Source organism: Vicia villosa, linkage group LG7 (genome assembly GCF_029867415.1).
Source record: "Vicia villosa cultivar HV-30 ecotype Madison, WI linkage group LG7, Vvil1.0, whole genome shotgun sequence".
Classification (NCBI taxonomy): Eukaryota; Viridiplantae; Streptophyta; class Magnoliopsida; order Fabales; family Fabaceae; genus Vicia; species Vicia villosa.
Window position 1 is genome coordinate 90603056 of NC_081186.1, and position 27643 is coordinate 90630698.

The 27643-nt window shown below is 33.2% G+C and overlaps 3 protein-coding genes across 3 annotated transcripts; 1 reads left to right on the forward strand and 2 right to left on the reverse strand.

Moving 5' to 3' along the window:
• Positions 1-11151: 11151 nt before the first annotated feature.
• Positions 11152-15630, reverse strand: LOC131615762 (glycerophosphodiester phosphodiesterase GDPDL4-like). The gene is made up of 9 exons (XM_058886918.1): positions 15438-15630; positions 14903-15196; positions 14643-14764; positions 14058-14556; positions 13801-13839; positions 13375-13659; positions 12306-12448; positions 11666-12152; positions 11152-11583 (listed from the first exon to the last, which is right to left on the reverse strand). Exons 1-9 carry the CDS (start codon positions 15613-15615, stop codon positions 11291-11293), a joined length of 2340 nt encoding a protein of 779 aa, XP_058742901.1. The 5' UTR covers positions 15616-15630; the 3' UTR covers positions 11152-11290.
• Positions 15631-19971: 4341 nt separating this feature from the next.
• LOC131615763 (pentatricopeptide repeat-containing protein At4g39952, mitochondrial) lies at positions 19972-23222 on the forward strand. The gene has a single exon (XM_058886919.1). It carries the CDS (start codon positions 19980-19982, stop codon positions 22263-22265), a length of 2286 nt encoding a protein of 761 aa, XP_058742902.1. The 5' UTR covers positions 19972-19979; the 3' UTR covers positions 22266-23222.
• A 105-nt stretch (positions 23223-23327) lies between these two features.
• Positions 23328-23633, reverse strand: LOC131619663 (putative lipid-transfer protein DIR1). The gene has a single exon (XM_058890737.1). It carries the CDS (start codon positions 23631-23633, stop codon positions 23328-23330), a length of 306 nt encoding a protein of 101 aa, XP_058746720.1.
• Between the last annotated feature and the right edge of the window lie 4010 nt (positions 23634-27643).

Below are 27643 nucleotides of genomic sequence, written 5' to 3' on the forward strand. Positions count from 1 at the left end.
TTCTTTCTTGCATTAGTTTTACTATATATATCTCAATAATAAAATAAATATTATTATAATAATACTATATCAAACACTAATTATTTTAAGGTGAATTCTTATCTACCCAATACCAAAATGTTGGATAGAGTTAGTTTTAGTGTAAAATAGTTTGGAAATAACAAAAAAGTATATTATTTAATTAAATAGGATAAAATGTAATTGGTGAAAGATACACTATTTAACTTTTTATGATGGGTATAGAAGTTGTTCCCTTATTTTAATTCATAAACTTTTAGCACAAACCTCAAAATAACCTCACTTTTATAAGAGGAGTTAACAAAAGTTTACATAATTGCTTTAATTAAATATATCCATTTTTATTGAGAGCATGAATAAATATAGTGGTGATTAACGTTGGATTTAGTCGAGAAAATTACAGATTAATTATTTCTAATTACAATTAGAAAAAGACTAAAATTGTTTGATGAGAAGACTCTCATTCGAATTAGATTAAAGGCTCTAATGAGTTAGAGGATAGTGGAAATATATATATATATATATATATATATATATATATATATATATATATATATATATATATATATATATTGAACTAAATAATTTTTATTGACTTAATTGTCTCTTATGAAAAGAGTTAGAAGGAAAAAAGTTTAAATTTTAAATTGTTTAAATTAATTTGATGAGTAATGTGTAAGTTCTTTAATATGTTAAACAATTCAAATAAATTGTTTTAAAAAAATTGCTTTAACATATTTTATATGTATTTTAAACCCATGTTAAATACATTTATCAGTAATAAAATGTGTAGCAATAATATTATCAACAATAAATTTGATTAGAATATATTTAATTATGTTAAAATATATTAATAAATAAATATCAAATGTTGAAATGTATATATGTCAAATCGTGCTATGATGTACTTGTTGAAGTATGTGGAAATATATCTTTCATTTGGAGTACCAAGTAAACAAATACTCATTGGCACTAACTTCAACTTATGAATTGCAAAAGCTGGATTGGGCTAAAGCCGCGGTGTTGTTGACTGTTGTAAAAGATACTGCGTGAGTGAGTGGGGGGACCACAACATGGTTGTTACTCTCTGGCATGTTTCCACGTGGCAGATTATAATTCGCAGCATATTTCATTTCTGAAAATGGCCTAAACGGCAGCGTTCCTAGTGGATTTCAATTTCCACAGCCCCACGTAGATGGAACGTGCGCATCCCATTGTTCTAATATGTGGTTTTCTTTACTCTGTTTTTGACTAGTTCTTCACTTCTTCTTATGTGGTTCTCTTTCTCTATCACCATTCTATGATAATATACGACGACTCATTAAACAGAGTGTGTTTTATTCCATATGGAGAATAATTACTAGTTTTTGTGTATTTATATCATTGACAAAGTCAAATTATTTAATTCTATTATTTTTCCATTTTTCTCTTTATACCATTTTGAACAAAAGCTACATTTTATGACTTTTTATTTTTACGGTGAAGTGAGGTGTAAACATAAGTGTAAACATATATTTGTTCATTGAAGAAGCCAAACCAAACACACTATTAATGTCTTTAAATAATTATCAATTGTACAAGTTTAACAGAACAAGTCGCATGTAACACAAGAACAAGTTGCACATAATTCTGCCAAAAAGTAAAAAAAGAAAAAGTCGTGCATACTAGGTTTATTGTATAACAAATTAAAACACAACAATTTTGTTGTGTTCCAAAAACGTGTTTGTGGTCATTTTTCAAGTTATGTTGAATTGTTGATAATTTAGTATATGTTGGTTGGTTTTATTGAAGAGATAACCGCGTAACGTAGACGTTGAAAACTCAACATTAATAATAAGGACGTGAGAATACCAAACAAGAGTCATGCCTTAACTATTTCGACAAAAGAAATAACAAAACCGCTTTATAATGTCAAAGCCAAAATGAAAATGGAATATAGCTGGAGCACTCATTTAAAAAATGCACACTGACAGCTGCAAATGCTTTTGTTTTTTTTGTACTTATAAAACACTTAAAACTAATTTTTGGCACACATACAGCTAAATACGTTTATGGTTTTTTAAGAAAAAATTATTTAAAATTAAAAAATGGGTTTTATTATTCTAATAGTGTCTGTTAAAGATTTCTAGATAATCATTTTGTTTTTAAGAAATTATTTAACTTTAAAATATGTTATAATCTAAAACTCATTTTCACAATCACGGCGAATTTCTCGACGGAGGAGATTGGTTGGAATCTTCATCTTTAGACTATGTGTATCGGTAAACACTTTTACACGGAATTTAATAGGGGTTGTGAGTGTGAGGTTTAAAGTTTAGAATAATGTGTATTTTGAGATACGGTAATGTGAGACTTACATAGTCTTGATCTTAGATTTGTCAAAAGTCAAACCTGAAATAATTATTTTCGAAACCTTCAGCTAACGGAGTCAGATGATGGCTTGAATTTGGTATTTCTTCAAAGATGTAGATGATTGGCTATGAGTTCCTTGATGGGACTATCGTCAATTGAATTTGTCGTATTAAGCTTTGCCATAAAAAGCTTTGTTTTGGTTATTGAGATCTACCATAAATCTCTAGACGGTTCGTTAGTCTGCCTTATGGTAAAAGTTATCTTGATTGGGGATAAACCTCTTAAAATCTCAAGATCATATTGTATTAATGATCGTAGGCATAACCTTCAAAAGCTCAAAATTTATAGTGAAGCTCTCAAGAAGACCTCTTGGGAATAGGACTAGGTCAACGTTCGCCCAAACCTGTATAAATCTCTAGTGCAATTTTTTTAACCTTGTCTTTTTACTTTCTGCAATTTACTTTAATTATTTCTTTTCTGCTGAAATTAGTCACCTAAAATTACTAATAGAATCTTAAACGAGAAAATCTTAAAATTAATCATGAGTTTTAAATACCACAACTCACCCCCTTCTTATGCTTTAAGTCACTTGTCTAACATTATTGACTTCACTTTAAATAAGCCACGCACATTTAAGTGCACAATCACCGATTTCTATTGTGATTTCATTGGCAAGTCATGTTCAAATGACCTTCTTGCTTGTTTGGTAATGCAACACTCCTTACATAACTGCTCTGGCATTATAATCTTCGGAAAACCATACACCATCTTTTTTATGTGAATCAAGTTGAAACTCCTAAAGTTGAGATGATCAAACCTATGGTGTCAAGTCCAATTTTGATCTTCAATTTTGGTTGATGCAAGACATTAATGGTTTAGCATGTTGCAATGATATATTTGCGGAGGACCTACCAATGGCGAGGAGACTGTGTTGCTAGTTAGGGGAGGCATCCCATATCGGCCGTAATTAGAGAAACCCTCGCCTTGAAACACTCCTCACTCGCTCGGTTTTGGGAAACATGAGAAATGACATGTCTTAGTAAGAGAGAATCCAGAGTTAAGAAACTGGATCACATATTCCTAGGAAATATGGATTCAATGGTTTATTACCATGATTAGATAGGTGATTGTCATTCCCAATAAACCTTAACTGCAGGCTCATTGGTCTCTATAAATACCTCATCTCTAGCATGAGGAAAAGACAACTCAAAATACACACGAAATACTCTGAGAATACATAGCTTCTCGCCTCACGTGAACTTGCTCCCTCCATAGCCAAAAACATTAATGAACGTGGTTTCTCACCCCGTTAGTAAACCCTAAACCACTAAAATTATTTAAAGCTTCTGGCCACCCCTACCAGTATATGGGTTCCATATATGTCTACATTTTGATACGTACACATGTCTATCAGAATCTTGACAGTCTTATTAGTTGACAAGGGTTCCTTCAAGATTAGCTTGGAACTTTCATGAAACAACTTGACTACTTTATCTTATAGCCTCATTGTGTAGTCATTGACAAGAAATTGACCCAAGATAATCAAGTTTCTTGCCATAAAAGAAATATACGGCACATCACATATGATAGCTTATTGTCCATCCTAATTCATCACAAAAATGTTTCACATTCCTTCTAATGTAACCATGTTGCTATTTGCAAACCTAATGGGTCAACTTATTGATTCATCAAGCTTGGTAAACTAGATCTTGTTGCCAGTCATATGGTTGTTGCACCTTGTCAAGGTACAATACATTGGTTTTGTCTTCAATCAAGTGTGTGTTAGTCATTATAATGACCTCTTCTGAGTCCCTAACATAGTTTCCAAACTTTTGACAACAATAACATTGAACTTCCTACATCTCCACCTTCTTTTTGACTTTCTGATTGTAAGAAGCACCATTCTTACATGTCTTTCCCTAATTTCTCGAGTTCTTGCTTGAATCATCACTTTAATTCCACTTATTCTTCCATTTTTCTATGCTTTTCTTGTTCTTTGAGGAGTCTTCTTTCATTTTTTTTGTGGAGAAATTGGCATGCAAAGCTTGTTCAGACACCTTCTCCAAATTTCTCAATTTCAGCCTCAACTCATGAGTTTTTGGAGATGCTTGCAATTCATCAAGCTTCATTTCAGATAATTCTTTGGACTCTTCAGTGGCCACAATGATGTGATCAAACTTGGCAGGAAGAACTCATAGAACCGTTTCCATTCTTTGCAGTCCATCAATCTTTTTTCTACACGACTTCATTTGATCGGTCAAAATCACCAATTTTGAAAAGAACTCAGCAACTACTTCATCATCAATTATCTGCAATTTTTCATATTGTTTCCTCAAGGAATGTAGCTTAACTTTCTTTAATTTCCCATTGCCACAATACACCATCTTAAGAGTATCTCACACATCTTTGACCATTTCTTGCTCAATGATCTTCTCAAAGATATTTGAATCTTCTCAATGATCTTTAATTTCTCATTTTTCTTGCTCGTTTCATGATGAGTAGCTCTTTCTGCCTCAATAGCATTTGCCTCTAATGCTAAGAAATCATCATTCTGATTTCAAACACATATTGAAATATGAATATGACTTTCATTCGCGCACATCATTTATCATAATTGATAGGAGGTTGAAATATTAATAAGTTGGCTAAGAATTGATTGAAGGTTGTACTTCCATTTATCTTGGATGGAGATTGAAGATCGAACCAATGCTTTATATACCAATATGTTGGATAAATTATGTTCTAAATTACTTGTAAGTTGAAGAAATTAATAAAAAAATTAAAAACAACTCGGAGAGAAAATATTATTGAAATGAAATAAAGTGTATTACAAATATGTGTTATATCATCTATATAGGATTATACTACTAATTAACTAACTAACTTAGTTAGTAAGCACATATAAAATTAGTAATAATCACATGTTAAATATATAATAATCTCACATATAACTAGTAGTAACAAAATTTGAAATGTCACATGTAAACTTAATTACCCTTACCTAATCACCTTCTAACTAATTTATAATTTTATTATCTCGACCTCAAAATAATATATTTTTGTTAGCGCAATAATCGGGGGAGGGTCGAATCGGGAGCATTGTTAATTTTCGAAACATTCCACTTGAGCAACACACCTTTATGGGAGACACACCACTTCTCCACCTAAAATCTTGAGGTGATAGGTGGGTGGGTTCTCCCACTTATATATGTTCAAGTCATCACATGCATTTCCAATGTGGGACTATTATCCACATTCACACTTGCATTATTCCCAACACTCCCCCTCAAGTGTGAGTCTGCAATGCTCTCCCTCCATGTGGAAACTTCTCTTCCACATACACTTGTATCTATTGACTCTTCAACTACATGTATCCGTTGATTCTCTTCAACTACATGTATCCATTGACTCTCTTCAACTACAAGTAAGTCGGTTCCTTTCTTGAACCAAAGGCTCATGATATCATTTGTTAGCGCAACACAATCGGGGGAGGGTCGAGTCGGGAGCTTTGTTAATTTCCGGGACATTCCACTTGAGCAACACACCTTTGTGGGAGACACACCACTTCTCCACCTAAAATCTTAAGGTGATAGATGAGTGGGTTCTCCCACTTATATATGCTCAAGTCACCACATGCATCTTCAACTACATGTATCTTGGCGGGAGACACACCATTTCTCCACCTAAAACCTTAAGGTGATAGATGAGTGGATTCTCCCACTTATATATGCTCAAGTAACCACATGCATTTCCAATGTGGGACTATTATCCACACTCACACTTGCATTATTCTCAACACTCCCCCTCGAGTTTGAGTCTACAATGCTCCCCCTCTATGTGGAAACTTCTCTTCCACATATATTTGTATCTATTGACTCTTCAACTACATGTATCCATTGATTCTCTTCAACTACATGTATCCATTGACTCTCTTCAACTACAAGTAAGTCGGTCCCTTTCTCGAACCAAAGGCTCATGATACCATTTGTTAGCGCAACAATCGGGAGAGGGTCGAGTCGGGAGCATTGTTAATTTCTGGGACATTTCACTTGAGCAACACTTCTTTGTGGGAGACACACCACTTCTCTACCTAAAACCTTAAGGTGATAGATGAGTGGGTTCTCCCACTTATATATGCTCAAATAATCACATACATTTCCACTATGGAACTATTATCCACACTCACACTTGCATTATTCTCAACAATTTTTAATTAACAAAATTATTTAAGTGAAGTGATAAAAAAAAAGTGAAGGTTCAAATGAGAGAAAACCGTATACTTGGCCCATTGAAAAGTCATTGATGAGTGATGACCAAATTTATATTAGATGATTTAGATTTTGTTATTTTTGTTTGTTTTAAATTCAGAAAAAAATACTCTTTATTTCAAAATTTAAAATTATACTATATAACAACCACTTAAACGTCAATATTCTTAAGGTCAAGGTCGTCTATATACTTTTCTTTCTTTTAATTGATTTTTAGCAAAATCATTAAATAGTAGTTTATTATAATTTTCATTAGCCTAAACTGTCGATAATCATCATTCATGTGTTTTTCCCTCAACTTATCGTCATCCTTAAATACATGCAACCTCCACCAGAATTTTATTTGAACAATCCACCCCTTTGATATTATCTGTATATATAAAAAAACAAACGTCCAAACTCCAAATCATATCCAACTTTAAAAGTTCAATATTTTTTAAAACTTTTAAACTCTTAATTATTAACTTGATGTAATTTTTTTATATAAACTCTTAATAAAACCAATAAATTCTGAAATTTACTACTAGTTTAAAATTGTATACTAGTTTGACTTTCATTTTTCTTTAAAATAACCAAATCAAGTCAGAAATATTAAAATTCTACTCCTTTTCAAATTGGTTAGCAAATTATAAATCATTGAATATAGTGTTGCATTGACAGCATATTTTTCCTCAATTTAAAAATATTAGTCTCTTAAAGTCGTAATGGACTACACGACTCAAGTTAACATATATATTTATTTAAATTTAAAATTTTAAGATATTAATGAATCTCTTCTTTTATATATAACATTTTCTTGATTTGTATTTAATGTTGAACATTATTATTCACTCGGAAATTACACGTTCAGTAGCAGGATTTGTTATAGATATATATTTCTTATGTTAGCTGTTAGAAAAATAAGTAATGAATTATATATTTGATAAATTAAAAGATATATAATATAAGGTTAGAAATTAAGTAATAGAAGATTTGTTTTTTATGAGATAGTTTGACAGATTCAAATATTTGTTTTATTTTTTGAAAGACAATATGTCAATATTAAAATTATTCAACATATTTTTTTTTAAGATATCCTAATATTTGACAATGACTTATTTCTTAAAAAACACTGTCACAATTTTAAATTAAAAAAATTATACTAGTATATTATTTTCTTATATATTAATTGATTATTGATCGTACCGATCAGAAGACTGTCAAGATTCTTCGTGGTAGGGCAGAGTCATGACTCTCATCCTAGGTGAACTGATCATATGGGGTTCGAAGAAGAAGGGGGCCGAGTCTCTCACTGTAGAGTTGACTACGTGCTCTTCGTGGGGCACATGAGTTTGGTGCGCCAACGATCACAAACATGCATCCTGATTAGGACTTTGTGGTAGGCCGAATTGAGCTGACCGACTATAAACCTGCTCGACCCACACTAGAACAATTACATTAAAAAATAATTATATTAACTAATTCTTTATTGCGTGTTCATTTTGATATCCTCCACCGTTTTTTTTATTTAAAAAATCACGTGTAAAATTTATAGTTATTATATTTTATAAAAAAAATTATAAGTGATATATTATAATTATTCTCTTTAATATTTAAAAATATAAAAAGTATAAAATTTAAATAATTAATTAGTGACAAAAATTTTAAAATGTGAAACTAATAACTTAAAAAGCAACTTATATAATGTGAAACGACTATATTCATTGTAATATAATTGTACTTTTTTATGTTAATAATATTAATAAAATAATTATTTTAACTAATCATTTAGTGACAATATTTATTCTATATATAATAATATAATAATATATATATATAAATATACTGATAAAATATTAATATTAACTATTCTCAATTTTATTATAAATATGCTAATAAAATATTAACTTTAACTAAATTTTTAGAAAACAAATAAAATATTAATTTTAACTAAATTTAAAAAAAAAAACAAATCTTTGTTTGATTACACTTTTGCATGCTTCAACGACTTTTTTACTAATTGTTTTGTCTAAAATAAGTACAAAAATTATAGGTGTATTATAGTTGTTTTATTTTTACGGGGATGTTAAAAATAGTTCATTTTAACTAATTTTTTAAAATCAAGTAATCATTATATACATAATTTTGTAATAAAATATTGTATTTAACTAATTATTTAATAATAAATATTTATTTTATACAATAAAAATACTTGAAATATAATATACAATAATACGTGTGTCAGCATTTAAAGTTGAGGCAATATGAATTTTCTATTTGCTTAGCATAATAGCATCTCTTAGGATTAAGCCTGCTCCACCAGACCCACCTACAACAATGTGTTTTTTGCTTGCCTCTATTTCTAGAGGCATAATAACATCTACTTGGATGAACTCTTTGTAGGAAATCACATTTCATTTACTAGTAGAAAGAGACAGGAGGGTAGGAAGGGTGGTGGCTAGATATAATAGTACAAAAGAGATGGCTAGGACTAGGAGTAGTTAGCATTTTTAATTTTAGAAAAGTTTGAGGACTCTTAAATAATGCTAAAATTATTAGTGATAGCACTTTGTGAAGGTTTCCCATCTAGATCTTGCATTTATTACCAACTAAATTTCTAAAAATTAGTAGAATGTTAAATATTGTTTTGTTTAAGAAAAAGTTAAAATGCTTGTTAAACTGACCATGGAGATAATAATTTATAATTTATTTTTAGTTAATTATATATAATTAAAGTCTTAAAATAATAATAATAATAATAATAATAATAATATTATTATTATTATTATTATTATTATTATTATTATTATTATTATTATTTAACCATTTGGGTATACGTAGAACGGATCGTCTTTGTCTTTCAGAACAAAAATCACAAGAAGGTAAATAACCAAAACCAAACCTAAAAAATCCCTTCCACGTGTCAACCAAGTCTACATAGTTTTTTTCTCACTAGTCAAGAGTTGTGCTGCTCCGCCTGTTTTTTCTTTGGTTATGATGGTGATGGTGAGGATTCATTGGCAGGCGACTCTAAATTTTTTAAGAAAGAATCTTTTTTTTTAGGATTCGAATCTAAAACCTTGAGAGAACTACATTGTTAGAATTCAAGTCTTTACCACTAAGTCACACGTATACTATTTATTCAAAAGTTAATAAGTTTAACTAATTATTTAAATAAATTATCTATTTTTTATAACATACTAATTTTCAAAATATTGACTAATAAAATTCCAAGTGAAAAATATGATATTTTATTTCACTTATGAATATTGTATTTTTATTAGAGGAAATTTGAGATCTAGTGTTAAGGTAGAATATTGGGTCATGACATTAGTAACATGTAAGTTCATTAAGTTCATTGAGTTGAACCAATTATTCAAAGAGTTTCAATTGAAAGAAACAAGACCAATTTTCCCTTATTTATATGATAATCGTTAAGAATCCCACATCAAATAATATATATAATATATGACCTAAATATGTGTTTGTAAGTGGGGGTAATTCTCACCCTATTAGCCGATTTTGTAGAGTTGAGTTAAGTTCAGCCACATTTTTTAATAATAATTAAGTTGTATTTCATATTATCTCAAATTCAATTTTTTAGGATAGGAGGACCTTGCCTATTGAGAGAGATTGTTATGTTGCTAGAGAGAAAATCACTGACATAGTCATAAACTTTATCAATTGATCAGTTGAGAGACTACAATAACACCGGAGAAGTCTTAAAATTAGCTATATGTGATTAATTTAGTGCATTTGATTTATAAACTCCAACTTAAAATGAACTGTTGATAGTTAAATATTAAAATAATAATATACTATAGGATTATCAACTAATTTAGGATTAGTTTGTAAATATACTATAGTATATTTTAGAATCCTCCTCTTAATATAACACTACACTTAGATTATTCTTTAACATATTTTTTGTTAATGATTGATTCTGTAACCAATTTAATAATTTTTAGAATCATCTAATCTTTCACTACTATATTGATGGAACTGGTAAGACTTATGGTTTAACTATTAAGATAGACGTTTCAAAAAGAAAAGAGACAACGTCATCTATAAATACCAAGTACCCAAAAAAATAAGATGAATTTGCCAACAACCTTAGCCATTGAAAAGTTGCCATGAGTGATGACCACAAATCTTTTGCATGACAAATAGATTTTTTGTTTTTTGTTTTTGTTTTCAACTCAGTAAAGATTCTCTTCATTTCAACCACTTAGACATCAATATTTTTTATGGTCAAGGTCGTGTAGATAAAGCCTATTAATGTGCTTTCATCCAATTGAGTTTTAGCAGAACCATCAAATCGTTGGTCCAAACTGCAGCATTTGTTTGTTTTTTTCTTAAGCAGTTGTTATCGTTAATTACTTGCAACCTCCACCATTTTTTTAAACAATCTCCATCACTTTTATCTATAACCACACTACCAACCAAAAGTAAATTGTAAATTATTATCTTCATCAATTTAACAAATATTTTGACTTGTTTTGCAAACCATTAGTAGTAATGCACACTAACTCCAAGAAATAACTAACATCTTAACATTCTAAATTTTTACTAAGTTGGTAATAAAGGCAAGATCTTAGAATGAAACCTTCACACACTTACATCACTCATAATTTTACAACTCTTAGCCATCTATTTTATATACTCTCTAGCACTCAAAGCAAAAGAAAAAAAGCTACAAACACAGCTGCATTGGACAAGTAGCAGACGGTAACCTTAGGCTGTGCATTTTTGGTTACCGGAGGATCTCTAGGCAAAGGTGCTGAGGCTCTTTCTGCAACATCAGGCAAAGGGGGCTCTACCACTTCAGATTCAGTCAAGAGAGGGAGTGGAGCAGGAGCCTGAGCTGGAGCCATTGATAACCGGCTAATGAGTGCATAGAGACTACCTACTTGAACAGGCAGCATGTAAGGAGGTGTCTTCTCACCCAAGTTTAAGCATCTGTTTTCTGCAGAAGAATGGAGAACAGTTATTGTCAAGAATTGATAGATAACAAATTTGATGCTACGATAGAATTTTCTAGCACTTACTTCTGTATCTTGCGGCAGTTTTAGGGAAGTCTGTAACAATCCCGTCAATTCCTGCATTCTGGATAAACGAATTGATGTCCACAGTCGAATCTGACAAGAAATCCCATGCCTGAGATACAAACTCATTGCTAAACGTTTCTACAAAAACTGAGAGGTTAGAAGCTTGAAGCTTTGGCACAATCCTTGTTGTATTGCTGGTCAGAAAGCCATTATCCCAAGGCAATACAGATTTCTTGTTGATAACCACAGCATCAGCAAAGCTTTTTATATCCTCAATAGCTTCGCTGGAAGCATCATACTTAATCTTGTCAATCTTGTAGACAAGCTCATAGTTCGTTTTCTCCTTAAACTTCAGCAATACAGCGCTATCGGTAGATTGAAGATAAACTTTTTGGCTTCCTGGTTTATCATAACCTGCACTGCTCAATGCATCAATGACGGCATTAGTCACACTTAATCCCTGCTTTTCTGCAAGATAGGCTGCATTCTGATAAGAGAAGAACAAGACATAATGTTATTCAATAGAAAATCTAAGAAAATTAAATTCAAAACAAAATGTTTAAATCGCCTCAAAAAGAAAATAGAAAACAATCTGAAAAAACGGGTCCTATACACAAATAATAGGCATGAAAACACGCACCTCAACAGTGATCAAGATGCCTGGTAGAGTAGTCTCATTTTTTGTCTTAGACAAGAAATCTGATAATGTTACAAATGTCCCAGTGTTCATATATTTTGGGTTCCTGAACATTTTGAACTTTGCCGATGGGTTCAATATTGAGGCTGCAGGGAAAATAGAGAACAGAAATATGTCAAGAAATTTTTTATAATAATTCACATATTTTTCACTCAAAAATATACGCCATGTATTTTATTTCTGCGTCACAATGCAAATCAATAAAAACAACAGGTAGCAAAGTGGCATACTATTGGCAATTAAAATTGTCTTGCTGACAAAAATATGGATATAATAAAATAACTCACTCAATCAACACTGTGAACTAACAGAAGAATTTTAATTTTAGTCACACAGAAGCTTGGCTCAGGGAATTTGTTGGGCTCTCCCTTTCATAATTCTCTTTTGAATTTCTTTCATATCAACAATACAATGCTAGGGAAAAATACCAGCTATCTTTATCCTTTACTAATCAAATAAGGGTTGATTGTAGCTTCCCTTTAACCGACCAAAATAACTAATAGATAGTAAAAGACAGCTTTTATATTATAGCTCAAGATCCTTTTGGCAACATAGTTCCAATAAGTTCTGGTTTAATGATAGGTGGCTAAATTTAATTTCCAACAAAAAACACTAAAATATATACGGTAGTGAAAGTTTTCGTGGAAAATTATGTAAAACATTGGTTTCTAATACAGCGGAGTTCTAACCAAACTTTCCCCATTATTTCTAAATCACAATTTGTTGCAATGTGTGTGTCTCTCTCTCATTCTAAATTATGGCTTAGTGAAGTATCAGCAAATTACACAGCATGTGTGTTTGCAAAATTGGAAAATCACAGTAAAAAGCCACAGTGGGACAGAAGCTATGCTTTATCTTGTTTACCAACCGTGCACTCAGCTCCACATCAACATGGAACCAAACATGCTTTTAGAAAAGTCTGTGTCACTATTCACCACAGTGAAAATATAGAAATGCAGAAGAATATTAGATCGCAGAATAACTAAAAACTACAAAATTTTCTTTGACTTACGGGTCAGGCCTTTTATATCGGTCCACGTCAAGTTGAAGGCAAATATGCCCTGGCCAGATTTGATCTCAGGGATGACAATGGAATTACCAATGAAACTTGATTTAGCAACTGTTGTACTCTCTAGAAGATCAATGGAGTTTAAGCAAAATGGTGTTCCATCCTTGGACATTTGAACGGGACAGTCAAGAACATCCACACCATCCGAAATGGCCTTATTATATGCTTCGTCGGTACAAGCTGGATAATCTCCACTTGCTCCAAATTTTGAGATTATCAAGGTTTTATCTGAGTCATAATAAAAATGAAAGAGCAACATGTTACTACTATATTATAATGCTCCCATAGAATGATGGAATAATGCACGGAAACAACTAGAAATTATTAACGAACAAGAGAATGCATATTCCAAATCAAAATAAAAAGCACCTCTTTTCGTAGCATTGGTGTCAAGTTGGGAAAAGCAACCTGCATAACGAAAAGAAAAACTCAACATCTTCGCTAACAGAAATACACTAGAAATTCATATCAATTTCACACCTATATATTATGCATTACAGGATGTAAGAGCATTTTAAGATTGATGAAGAAAACGCCACTTTGGAAAGTTAAGAATCATGCAAAACTTATGAAATTTTTTATCTCACATTGTAATTGTGACACGCCATTTGGACAAAATAACTTACCTATAGCTGCAGATGGAGTTACGGGATTATCAGACAGCACACCATCAACGGAGAAGGTACCATTATCAATGAATTGGAGGTACTCGGCGAGAGGATCATAACTGTAATTAAAGCTAAGTGAGTCATCATTTGAAAAACCTGATGCATAAACTTGCAGTCCCACTTTATGTGCATCTGAGACCAAAGAGGTATGCGGCTGTAGATAACCAGCCTCTACAGGCCATATGTATCCCTTGGGAACAAGAATTCCAGAAGCAAATGTCTTGATAAACGTAAGTCTTTTCAAAAGCGAGCCATAAGTCTGATTGGTTGATGGGTCTGTGTCATTCTTATCGAGAAACCGGAAGACAAGTTTCGTTCTTTTCCCATTGACGAGTGGTTTAATACTTTTTAGAAAACCAATCTCGGGTGATGAGATATAACTGACACGCACTTTCTTAGAAACAGAAAGTACAAAGCTCTTCATGTTCAACTTATGTTGCCTGTAAAATGCATCATGCTGCAAAATATCATAGAAAACAAGAGTTAGTTTTAGAGCATTTAAAAGACCAAATGATGAGAATTGAATATACATATTCCATCTACCTGAATATTTAACCACAAAGCTGCTGTTTGTGTTTGAACAATTTTTTTGGTTACATCATCGACGGTAAGAATCTGAAAAAAATCATCAAACGCGTCCGACCGAGATTCTACACCCTGTCTTACTGTCCAATATAACATTAAAAAAAAAAAACTTAGAAACCATGAAAAGCAATAATTTCCATGTACCAAAAAAGCCAATAAGAGAAAGAACCTAACAAATCAACAAACACATAAATGCATGAAGTATGAACTAAACTTACAGTGGACATCGGATAAATCCTTGAAAGTGTAATCAACAGAAAAATATCCAGTAGTCTGTACACCATTAACTAAGTAACTCCTACTTTGATTAGGAAAAACAACTGAAATGACAGAACATAGGTCAAGGTCGGGATCCGGAACGCAAATCCCAACTGCATCTTTTGTTAATTGCACATCACACCACAGAGCAACATCAGCTACGCTTGTTTGTAAGGCCAAATCATAAGCAGCCTCGCTGGAATCGGGTAATAAACCCGAAAAACCACCGCGTGCTATGACCAATGGTGGACTTCCTGCAAAACAATCACATTGTTCATGACTTCATTCCTCCATTTTCAGTATTTGATTTAGGCATGCATGCAAAACTTGATGAATCAGCATTGATAAAAAAGAATCTATTAAGCTATTTATGAGAAATTAAAACTAAAATGCAACCCTAATAAGTAGTATTAAATACTAACTAAGCTTAAATTAACAACTAATCATTCAAATTCAAATTTCATAAACAAATTATTACATAATTAAACCTCATACCTGTGAGTGTTTTCCATTGAGATCCATTACTCTTAGCAGAAACAGAAGCTAGAAGTAGCAACTTAAGAACAAGAACAAGAAGAACAAAAGCGCGTGGATTACACATTGCAGCAAAATTGAGAAAATGCTTAGAGAAAGTGATGAAGTGAAGTACTAGTAATGAATTGAACCAATACATATTAAAGACTAAAACAGAACCGTTGAGTACACGTGGCAGTTGATGATAGGTGTGTTCACGGATGGCGAAAAAGGAAAAATAGCCATTTTTGATGAATTTGCATTTTCAGTTTCCAACGACTAATAGAAGAAAAATGAACTAATTTAAGATTTGGATTGGCGCGTTTTTTCTTTCTATGAGCTGTAAGGAAGGTGGAAAATGAAAATGAATATAGCTACTTGTTTTAATTTGGTAATATGATTTTTTAATGGAAATAATTAGATAATAATTTCTAAAATAATATAAGAGTCAATACGAAAGTGTTTATGTAATAGGTATAATATTTAATTTTACTTCCTTTAATATAAATAAGATAAATGGCTAAAATAAATATTAGAATGTACTTGCACGTATGAAAAACATTTAAAAGAGAGAAACAATATAAAAAGAAAAATGGAATATATTTGTAAAGACTGAAATAATAAAATAATTTACAAGAAAATACATATTTAAATCTATAGAATATATTCAAATATGATTTCACATTAATATAAGATTTTTTTTCCTTTTTCTTTTGTTGAAAAAATATTTTTTCATTTTAGTGAATTTTTTATATATTAATTATAAGTAAATAAAAACATGTGAACATTCTACTACTTTAAATTTTGATTTGCTTGAATATAATGTTATTATTTTATATTGATTTATTATTTAAATTAATTTTATCTTTATAATATCAGCACAAATACTAGGGTGGCAAAATAGGTCCAACCCGCGGAGAAAACCCGTTTTGCACGCATTTTTTTGCGGGACAGGACAAGGTTTTAAGCCCACTCTCTTTAATGTGTCTGCCCCGTCCCGTTTTTTTGCGGGCTTTTGTGGGCATGAGTTTGTTCATATAATTTTACTATTGTTAGGCCTAAAATGTTTAGTGCCCGCGGGCTTTTCCCACCCCGCCCTTACTTTTTTACAAGGCGGGACAAAGTGTTAGGTTCACACTCTCAAATATGACCGCCCCGCCTGTTTTTTCGCGGGCTTTTACGGGATAGGCCTAAACGGAACGGGCATGCCCGTTTGCCACCCCTAACAAATACCTATTCATTTTTAAAAAAGTTGCTGCAAAAAAATATTCATCATTAATAATCTAAAAAATATATTATAATTGAGATTTAGAATTAGTTGATACTTTAGAAGTTTGATTTAGAGGTCAGGGATAAAAAGGGCTGAAATATAGTTGCAGGCTATTTATCGAGATTAATTGACAAAAAAAATTAAAGAGTTATCCCTGAGCAACTCTTTTCCAGATGACAAAATATGTGCAATAATTCAGAAGGAAGCACCTTAGTACACAAACTTCACTTATTACCTAGAAGTTGAGTGCTACTCCATGCTAGGATTATTAGTAGAATAAGAAATTCTTCTCAAATATGAATCATTACTAATGGGATGAACCTTTGCTCAAAAAGTATGGCTGGTGGAATTTTCAAAAGGTGCGTTCCTAAAGAGAAAATGGAGAGATTAATGATCCACTTTCATGATTTCGTCTATGATGGTGATGCAAGCACGTTGAAAACTACTACAACATTTCAGGTTGATTTGTAATGACCAAAGGATTTATATATATATATATATATATATATATATATATATATATATATATATATATATAGAGGGCATATCATATGAGAATGCCTTTTTTATATGAGAATGTGAGAATGAATCTGAACCATTGAATTTTAAAATAAATGGTGGAGATTATGTGTGAATCTTTTTTTCTCTCTCCTCCATCATTAAAATTAATGATGGAGGAGAGAGAAAAAAAGATTCACACATAATCTCCACCATTTATTTTAAAATCCAATGGTTCAGATTCATTCTCACATTCTCATATAAAAAAGTCATTCTCATAAGATATGCCCTATATATATATATATATATATATATATATATATATATATATATATATATATATATATATATATATATATATATATATATATATATATATATATATATATATATATATATATATATATATATATATATATATGAGGGCATATCATATGAGAATGACATATTTATATGAGAATGTGAGAATGAATCTGAACCATTGGATTTTAAAATAAATGGTGGAGATTATATATGAATCTTTTTTTTCTCTCTTCTACTTCATTTATTTCAAGATGCATGAGAGAGAAAAAAAAGATTCATATATAATCTCCACCATTTATTTTAAAATCCAATGGTTCAGATTCATTCTCACATTCTCATATAAATATGTCATTCTCATATGATATGCCCTCAAATATGAGGGCATATCATATGAGAATGACATATTTATATGAGAATGTGAGAATGAATCTGAACCATTGGATTTTAAAATAAATGGTGGAGATTATATATGAATCTTTTTTTTCTCTCTTCTACTTCATTTATTTCAAGATGCATGAGAGAGAAAAAAAAGATTCATATATAATCTCCACCATTTATTTTAAAATCCAATGGTTCAGATTCATTCTCACATTCTCATATAAATATGTCATTCTCATATGATATGCCCTATATATATATATATATATATATATATATATATATATATATATATATATATATATATATATATATATATATATATATATATATATATATATATATATATATATATATATATATATATATATATATATTTGTTAAGAAGTGTGACTATCATCAACACACTAACAACATCTCAAAAAGAAATGAGGTACCATTGAATAATATCTTGAATGTAGAAATTTTTTATGTTTGTGCTATGGATTTCATGAGACCATTTCCCTCATCTATGAAAAACTAGTACATACTTCTGGCAATTGACTACGTGTCTAAAGGGATAGAGGTGATTTCTTCTCCTACTAATGATGCCAAAGTTGTTATTTAGCTGTATAAAAATAAGATTTTCCCGCATTTTGGTATTTCCATATTAGTGATTAGTGATAGAGGTACCTCTTGCATCGCAAGACAGTTCGAGAATCTATTGAAGAAGTTTAAGGGTGAAGCACATAGTTGAAATTATGTATCATCAAAAAAAAATGGGCAAGTGAAAGTATCCAGGTCAGTGGTGGAGACCTGGATGGCCTCGCGATTAAACCCATCGAGTTATGCTCGCAGAGGTTCATCGGTTCCTTGAACGATTGCTTCCAAAGACGCCTCCGATTTCAGTTGTCGGCGAGAGGCGGTGAAATGATTGGAGAATTGATTTTTCATTTCTCCCCAAGAATGGATGAAATTTAGTGGTAGGCTTTTATACCAAGCCATCGCACCCTTCCTAAGAGTCGTAGGGAAGAGGCGGCACTTGATGGCTCCCCGAACGGTGCGATAGTCGAGCATGGCCTCAACGTTCTGGATGTGTTCGTCTGGATCGGCTGTGCCATCGTAGAGGTCCAGAGTGGGGGGTCTCTCCATTCCCCTTGGGAGTCAAACTCTCAGAATATATCTGGAGAACGAACCATGGGGCTCGTCCTCGTCGCTTTCGACTGGTGATGGTGTGCAGTCGTGTCGAGGGCGTTGGTGGCGGCAAGTAGGGCTCCTGTCGACGACTATGTTTTTCTTGCGAGGCGGAGAAGGTTGCTCCCTGCGGGGGTGGGGGGTGAGTTCTTTTCCCTTGGTGGTCGTCGACATATTTCGCTTCAGTTGGGGTCCTCTGACACGGGGTGAGGAGAGACGCTCGGGGAATCAGGGCACTTCCGCTCTCATATAAGGGTTGGGGACAGCGTGTCGTACTTCCGAGGAGAAGGTGTGTGGTATATGGGTCGTCGGATCCTCCAAGGAGTTGACAGGGATCTCGTGGAAGATTGGGATCGGTGGCGTCTCCGCGGGGGAGAACATGACCGCTGTCTCTTTTCCAGTGTGATGATCCACTGGTTCTATTGGAACAACAGGAAGTTTGTCCGGCTGATGGCTCCGAGAAGGGTTGTCGTGGCCGGATCAACGTTGGGTGGCACAGGGATGTCCACATAGGTGAGCTGGTTGTCATTCTGTTGATCGTGCAGGCGCAAGGACGCTTGGGTCGAGGAGGAGGAGGCGGCTTGTCCCTCCCTTGGGTCACTTTGGACATTAGTCGCAGTGGTGTTCTCGATTAGTTCGGTGAGACGGAAAGGATCACCGTTGTTGTTGTTGCTGCTGACCATGACGATCGATAGGATGATTGAGTTGCTTTGATCTTGTGCTAGGAGAAGATGGGGAAGCAAAGTTCCCACAGACGGCGCCACTGATCGTACCTAATCAGATTGGATTGTCAATGACCCAACCGTTACCTAGGGCTTAGACCCAACTACGAGTACCTTTATTTTTCAAATTTAAAATCGAAAAGATGAGTATGTTGGCTGAAGTGAGAGGGAACGTATAAAATGGTGATGCGCATATCTCTGCCGAAATTCGATCATGCCGAACTCATCTTTCTCTCCAAGCGCCTCACAACCCTTCAATCTCTTCTTCCATTCCACGCCATTACAGTCACCACCGGCAACTCCACCAACCCCTTCATCGCCGCCAAACTCATCTCTCTCTACGACACTCTCAACCACCCATCTTCCTCTTCAACCCTCTTCCACTCCCTTCCTTTCAAAGACACTTTCCTATGGAACTCTTTCCTCAAAACCCTCTTCTCTCGCTCCCTTTTCCCTCAGCTTCTCTCTTTTTACTCCCTCATGCGCTCTTCCAATGTGTTGCCGAATCATTTCACTTTCCCTATGGTTGCTTCTTCTTATGCCCACTTGATGCTTCTCCCTTCTGGGATGACACTTCATGGGTTGGCTTATAAAGTTGGGTTTCTTCCTTCTAGTTCAGCTGTTGGGTCTTCCTTTGTGTCGTTGTATTCAAGGTGTGGTAAAATGATTGATGCAGTTAAGGTGTTTGATGAAATTTCTGTGAGGGATGTTGTTGCTTGGACTGCACTTGTTATTGGGCATGTACAAAATGGGGAGAGTGAGAAGGGTTTGAAGTGTATTAGTGAGATGTATGCTGTTGGGGATGATCATGATGCTCGGAGGCCTAATTCCAGGACATTTGAGGGTGGGTTTCTTGCTTGTGGGAATCTGGGTGATTTGTTTAGTGGCAGGTGTTTGCATGGTTTGGTTGTGAAAAATGGGATTGGGTGTTCGCTTGTTATACAATCTTCTATTTTGTCTATGTATTGTAAATGTGGGTTGCCCCAAGAAGGTTATCAGTCCTTTTGTGAAGTGATCAACAAAGATCTTTTGTCTTGGACATCTGTCATTGGTGTTTATGCTAGGTTTGGGTTGATGAGTGATTGTGTGAGATTCTTTTGGGAGATGCAGGAAAATCAAGTGTACCCGGATGGAATTGTTATTGGTTGTATTATTTCGGGTTTTGGTAATTCTGGGGATGTATCTGGAGGGAAAGCTTTTCATGGATTAGTCATTAGGAGACATTATGTGCCTGATGAGATGGTTTATAATTCATTGTTGTTTATGTACTGCAAATTTGGAATGTTAAGTTTTGCTGAGAGGCTCTTCTACTGGTGCCAAGGGAACATAGAGTGCTGGAACTCTATGGTGGCTGGCTATGGTAGAATAGGGAAGAACATCAAATGTATTGAACTTTTTCGGGAGATGCAGTATTTAGGTATTTGTTCTGAATCAGTCGGCGCAGTTTCTGCAATTGCTTCGTGTGGACAGTTAAAAGAAATCAACTTGGGAAGGTCAATTCATTGCAATGTGATAAAAGGTTTTGTGGATGAGACTCTCTTGGTAACCAATTCACTCATAGAAATGTATGCAAAATGTGATAAAATGACCGTTGCTTGGAGAATATTTAATCGGTCTGAGAGGGATGTTATCTTGTGGAACACTCTGATTTCAGCTCATATTCATCTCAAGCATCATGAAGAGGCCATAAGCTTATTTAACAAGATGATGATGGAAGAGCAAAAGCCTAACACAGCCACTTTGGTGGTAGTACTTTCAGCTTGTTCTCACCTTGCATCTCTAGAGAAAGGAGAAAGAGTTCACCGCTATATAAATGAAAACGGTTTTAAGCTCAATTTACCTCTTGGCACAGCTCTAGTTGATATGTATGCCAAGTGTGGGCGGCTAGAAAAATCAAGAGAGGTATTTGACTCAATGATGGAGAAGGATGTAATTTGCTGGAATGCAATGATCTCGGGTTATGGAATGAATGGATATGCAGAATCTGCGGTGGATATATTCAATCTTATGGAGGAATCAGATGTTAAGCCAAATGACATTACTTTCCTCTCTCTTCTCTCAGCGTGTGCCCATGCAGGACTTGTTGAAGAAGGGAAATACTTGTTTGCTAAAATGCAGAGCTATTACGTGAAACCCAATTTAAAGCACTACACGTGTATGGTAGATCTTTTGGGAAGATCGTGTAATTTAGAAGAAGCAGAAGAATTGGTCTTATCCATGCCTGTTTCTCCAGATGGTGGTGTATGGGGAGCGCTGTTAAGTGCTTGTAAAACTCACAATCAAATTGAAATGGGAATAAGAATTGCCAAGTATGCTATTGACTCTGAACCAGAAAATGATGGATACTATATAATGCTAGCCAATATGTATAGCTCTATAGGGAGATGGGAAGAAGCAGAAAATGTGAGAAGGACAATGAAAGATAGGTGTTTGCTGGGAAAGAAAGCTGGTTGGAGTGTGCTCTGAGCTAAAACTTCCTTTTCGGCAAGCTAATCTTTGGAAGGGTCAAAGGAAACTTCTGGAAGTTTAGCAGAGTGTTATAATAAGCTTAACTTCTTAAGTTTGGCCATTTCCTAAACCCTTTATCAGCTCGTTATATTGAACATATGGGCTAAGGAAGCTGACATAGCTTCCATGAGCATACTACAGGCATGAAAACCTGTTCGCATCATAGCTTCCATGCACATACTACAGGCATGAAAACCTGTTTGCATCATAGCTTCCATGAGCATACTACAGGCATGAAAACCTGTTTGCATCATAGCTTCCATGAGCCTTTGACATCACTATTCTGGATACACAAGTCATACAGATATAATTGAGTTAACGACCAGCTGGCTTTTGAATATCATTTGGGATTGAACTTTGAAAAAATCTATAATAAAAATTATATCGTCTCTCTCAAGATTCTGTTGCTAGCTTGCAACAGTAGATTGAGTTTATCCATATTATGGAAATTTTGCAGATTGTTACTGTGCGTGCTCACTGTCAACAGGTTTTTTATTCGGTTTGCTTCGTGAGCAAGTGGAAGTGCAAAATTTCTTATTATGGATTATCATATTTAGCTAGTTGTTTCTTCTTGGGGACACATTTCATACAATCTACAACATTGAATTAAGAACCCAAGAAAGTAAGAAACAAACATTTTATTGAACAGGCTACATGTTGCAGTGGGAGGCAATGATACATGTTTTCTTGATATTCTTGAGATGTGTATTCTTGTACATCAAATGCCTTTACAACATCTATAAGACCAGACACTGATACACTATATATCTGCTTTCAAACAAATGGACAAAACACACTGATCAAAATAAACTACATCTTTATTTGGGGGACATCAAATGCTGCTTAAAGCTTCTCTAGTGTTAGCAAAACACATGAAGAATTGCTTTTAATGGAGGAGGAGACCTTCACCTCCCTGCAAAAACAAAGATTAATCATGAAATCTTACCTTGTCAAAGATAAGCACAAGTAGTTTATAGTTTATGCATTCAAGCTCAAGGTCTAATGAGTTACGATTATACCTTAACAATTGGACGGCTTTTTCTCACCACATTTACCAGGCAAGGCCATAGCATTTGCAGGGTTGATACCAAATAAAGGTAGTTCAGACTTGTAACCGCAAAGGCAAGTAAGATTGCACCGGTGAACAACATCGCAGCATTTCGTATCCGGGTCTGGCGGGTTTTTGCCGGTAACAGCATCATGACATAATTTTAGCTCACTTGATTCTATGTTACATAGTAAAACAGCTAGACTTCCACCCAACATGGCAAAGAACAATGCTGCAACCATCCACTGCCCCAAAGTCTTTCCACTAGAATATGCCATACTCTCCTAAATTATCAACCAGGTGCTTACTTACTATGTTATATTCTGTTACCTCTCTAAGACTTCATTTATAATGGTGTTTAGAATGTTAGTTGAACAATTATTTACATTATTTTAGTCTTAATAGTGTCATTTGGTAACAGTTGTGTCATGTGAGTACAGTCTGTGTGTTCACGAGATAGATTAACATTATAATAGTGATAGTAATCACAACAAAACAATCTTAAAAGTGGCTTATTATTCGGTGAATGAACAAAAAGTGGTTCATGAGGACAGAATGATCCCTTCCTTATGACTACATTAAGACAAAAAAAAGCTACCACATGTTCCTTGCTTGTTGTTTTTATTATAGTAATGCCAAAATATGAATAATAAAAAAAATGAAACTGAATCTAGAGTTTAACATTGATTCACCTTAGTTTTTTTTGGCCAACAAAATGAGGAAGAATTAATTTTATGCTAAGCTGAATAGGTTTCAATTGTCAAAGTAATCCCGTGAAGGTATAGTTGTTTAAGACTTAAATACTTATTAAGCTTTGTTTTGAACAGGGGAATGATTGAGGAAAGAAAGGTGAATAAGAAGGGAAAGAGGGAAGAAAAGTGAATTACTATGTGTTTGGTTACAAGAAAGATGGAGAGGAAAACTAAATTCTTGTGGGTCCCACATAAAAATTCCTTTACCCTAAATGTGAAGTAAATAAGGGAGGAGAGGTTGATCTGAGTAAAATGACTTTAATACTCTTGCATTATATATTTAAAATTTTTATTTAAGATTGCATTAATCATTTTGCAATATACAATTTTCTTTCCTCTTATTTTCCACTGCATCAAACAAGGGAAGACACTTTTAGATTCAAGGGAAGACATTTTAGACGCACCATTTTCCTATCAAAATATATATTGAGATTCACTTTTTTTTTTTTTTAATTTATTTTGGAGATGATTTTTAGATTCAACATATATCTAAATCCATACATAAATGAGTCACACTCTCGTTTTATAAAAAAAATCAAAAATAAAAAATGTACTTTAAAAATAAATTTGAAAGTATACCATTAAAGTCAAGTGATAGATGAGAATGGTGAAAGGTGTGTGATGTTGTTTGGTAAGGTGAATTATTTTCATTTTGTTTGCCTTTGATTTCATCTCACGGACGTGTTATTGTCTTAACTCCTCCATCATATATGATCTTTGGTTTAATGGAATTTGTGATAATTTGGATATACTGATATTGTCTTAACTCCTCCATCATAGCTCTTTGCTATAATGGAATTTGTGATGATTTAGATATACTAATGTGATGAAATATGAGCCATATAATTAGAAGGTAAACTTAAGGAAGTTTTTCGAAGTATACTTTCGAAAGTATACTTTTTTAATTTTATTTTACGAAACAAATGTGTGATTCATTTACATATTTTTGTAGTGCGTCTGAAAGTGCATTTTTTAATTCTAGAAATAGTTTTGATTTTTTAATAATGTGAAAAAATAATACTTGACATGCATTAAACCATTCCAAACATATTTACATCGACAACAAATTCAAATGCTTTGTCCTTCGGCCAACCTAAGATCGAAAGAGGCCTAAAGCAATTTGTAAAATGAAGTCTCTTAAATTAAAAATAAAATAAAATATTAAATAGATAGACACTAATAACCCTTGGCTATTAAAATATGAGGTATTCTTTTCTACCAATTTAACTAAAGAGACATTATTTAAAAAATGTATGATATATTCGTAATTAAATTGTATATTTTGAGTTTTTTTACTCAAAATTTAGAGATCTAAAATCATTGATGGATTGTCTACCCCTTGGGTGACTTCTTGTCCTTGTAAAAATGAGCTTAATAAGTTAGATAAACCTTTATTTGTTGGCTATAAATCGTTGTGTTTCAAATGTAGTATTATAATTATTATCATATTTAATTAGTCTTTAATTTGTTGGGAGTTAGTTTCAATTATGGACTAACTTTGTTGGGCTAGTTTTAAATTGGGTCCAACTAGCCCTTGGCCCATTGTCTATAAATAAGAGAAAATTATACCCTGTACCCTAACAATTATCCCAATACCCCAACAATTTTAAAAATATTCCAATTTTGTCCTTTTCTATTTTTTATTTTTACTTTTTACTTTTTGGAAAATTTTGAAAAAATCAACCGGACATCCTAAGGCTGGGTGTTCCGGTTTTGAAAATTTTTGAAAAAAAACCAACTGGACATCCTATAGCTTGGAGTTCCGGTTTTCAATTTTTGAAAACGGATAACCCAATCCTTGGTATTCCAGTTTTGGCAGTGAGATCATGGTTACCTCGCCGCCGTTCCCGAGCAGCCCTCCACCACCGATTCGACCAGACTTTCACGCGACCACTATGCTTACCTCCGCGACGTCCTCCGCTGTAGCACCGCTATGGCCGGCCGGTAATGCTTATCCTTCCATTAATTACTCTTTTATGTTGATGTGTGTTAAATCTATGTAGGTTGTGTATGGATAATAGAAAAAATAAGAAGAAATTGGAAGAAGGAGAATGAATAGAACTCAGAAACAAGGTTGCTCCGCCCACGACTACCGCACGCACCGCCGACACGCGCTCAATATCATCAAATCGCACTGGAAATCCATGGCCGACGCTCACCAAATCGCACAGCCCTCCAGTCATCGGAGATATTCCGGTCGGATTCCGTCACCACTACTCTGTTTCGGTAGATATTTGCCTTTTTTTTAATGATATTTCTTTGGTACTGGTACTTGAATTTGTTGGATTTAAGTTAGTGGTTTAGAAACAAGGTTTGTGTGAACATTGAATAGGGAGAATCGTTGGAAAGGATAATCAAGAGAGGTGTTGTCTTTTGGTTGTTGTCTGAAACAAAAGCAAAAATTTAAACAGAGCTGAGAGATGAAGGATTTTACTGTTGGTCTCAGAAAATTTAGGTGTTTTATTCAACTTGGGCTCAGAGCTTTGACGCTCATACGGATTTTGGTTTTTTTCAAAAAATTTCAAAACCGGAACACCCAACCTTGGGATGTCCGGTTGATAACCCAAAAATTGAAAACCGGAACTCCAAGCTATAGGATGTCCGGTTGTTTGTTTTTTTTCAAAAAAATTCAAAACCGGAACACCCAGCTTTGGGATGTCCGGTTGATTTTTTCAAAATTTTCCAAAACCGGAACACCCAGCATTGTGATGTCCGGTTCGTAATTATCCAAAAAACAAAAAACTTACTTCTGCGTTATCCGGTTGTGCAAAACAAACAGTAAAAGTAAAAAAAAATTTAATAATTAAAAGTAAAAAGTAAAAATAAAAAATAGAAAAGGACAAAATTGGAATATTTTTAAAATTGTTGGGGTATTGGAATAATTGTTGGGGTACAGGGTATAATTTTCTAAATAAGAAGGTCCAACCTTCATTGCAATACAAGAAAAATTATTATTCAGTTTTAATCAATAATAAACATTTAATGTTATAAGTTATTAGAGGAAACTCAATCCATATTTTATATGTCAAGCGAGAATCCAGGAATCAAATTATCATAATTGGAGTAGAGTGATGACTTGTGCACTCCAAGAACAATGACTCTTTCTGATATTTAAATGATTGATTGATTAGTTGATTTATTTAACGAACACATCTCTTATTTTGTCTAATAATCAAACTAATTTATACAAAACCTATGTGATTCATTATAATTTTGCATTTATACTAGTTAAATATATTAAAAATTGTCATGTATCAAGCCTTTTTTTATTTTTTCAGTAATCTTTTAACCATTTACAATTAAAAGGTTTTTGAGGTTCTAATCAAGTTAGTTTTTTAAATATTAGAGAACACGATAGTGAATATTGTGTATTTATAAGTGATAGCTTGATAATCTAGAAATCTAAGAAACAACTCACTATTTTCAAATCTTCATTAGACGTTGAACATTGTGTTATAACCACAATGTTTATGAAATCTAATTAATGATTAACCTAGGATCTCCAATTCACATTTTATACTATTTTTAGGGTCTCT

Bases quoted from the DNA above. Each gene is read 5' to 3' on its own strand.
- LOC131619663 (XM_058890737.1), bottom strand. From the start codon at position 23,633: ATGGCATATTCTAGTGGAAAGACTTTGGGGCAGTGGATGGTTGCAGCA.
- LOC131615763 (XM_058886919.1), top strand. From the start codon at position 19,980: ATGGTGATGCGCATATCTCTGCCGAAATTCGATCATGCCGAACTCATC.
- LOC131615762 (XM_058886918.1), bottom strand. From the start codon at position 15,615: ATGTATTGGTTCAATTCATTACTAGTACTTCACTTCATCACTTTCTCT. The intron at 15,197-15,437 runs GTATGAGGTTTA...ATTGTTTTGCAG, and splicing joins TCAATGGAAAACACTCACAG to GAAGTCCACCATTGGTCATA. The intron at 12,153-12,305 runs GTGCGTGTTTTC...TTCTCTTATCAG, and splicing joins GCATCTTGATCACTGTTGAG to AATGCAGCCTATCTTGCAGA.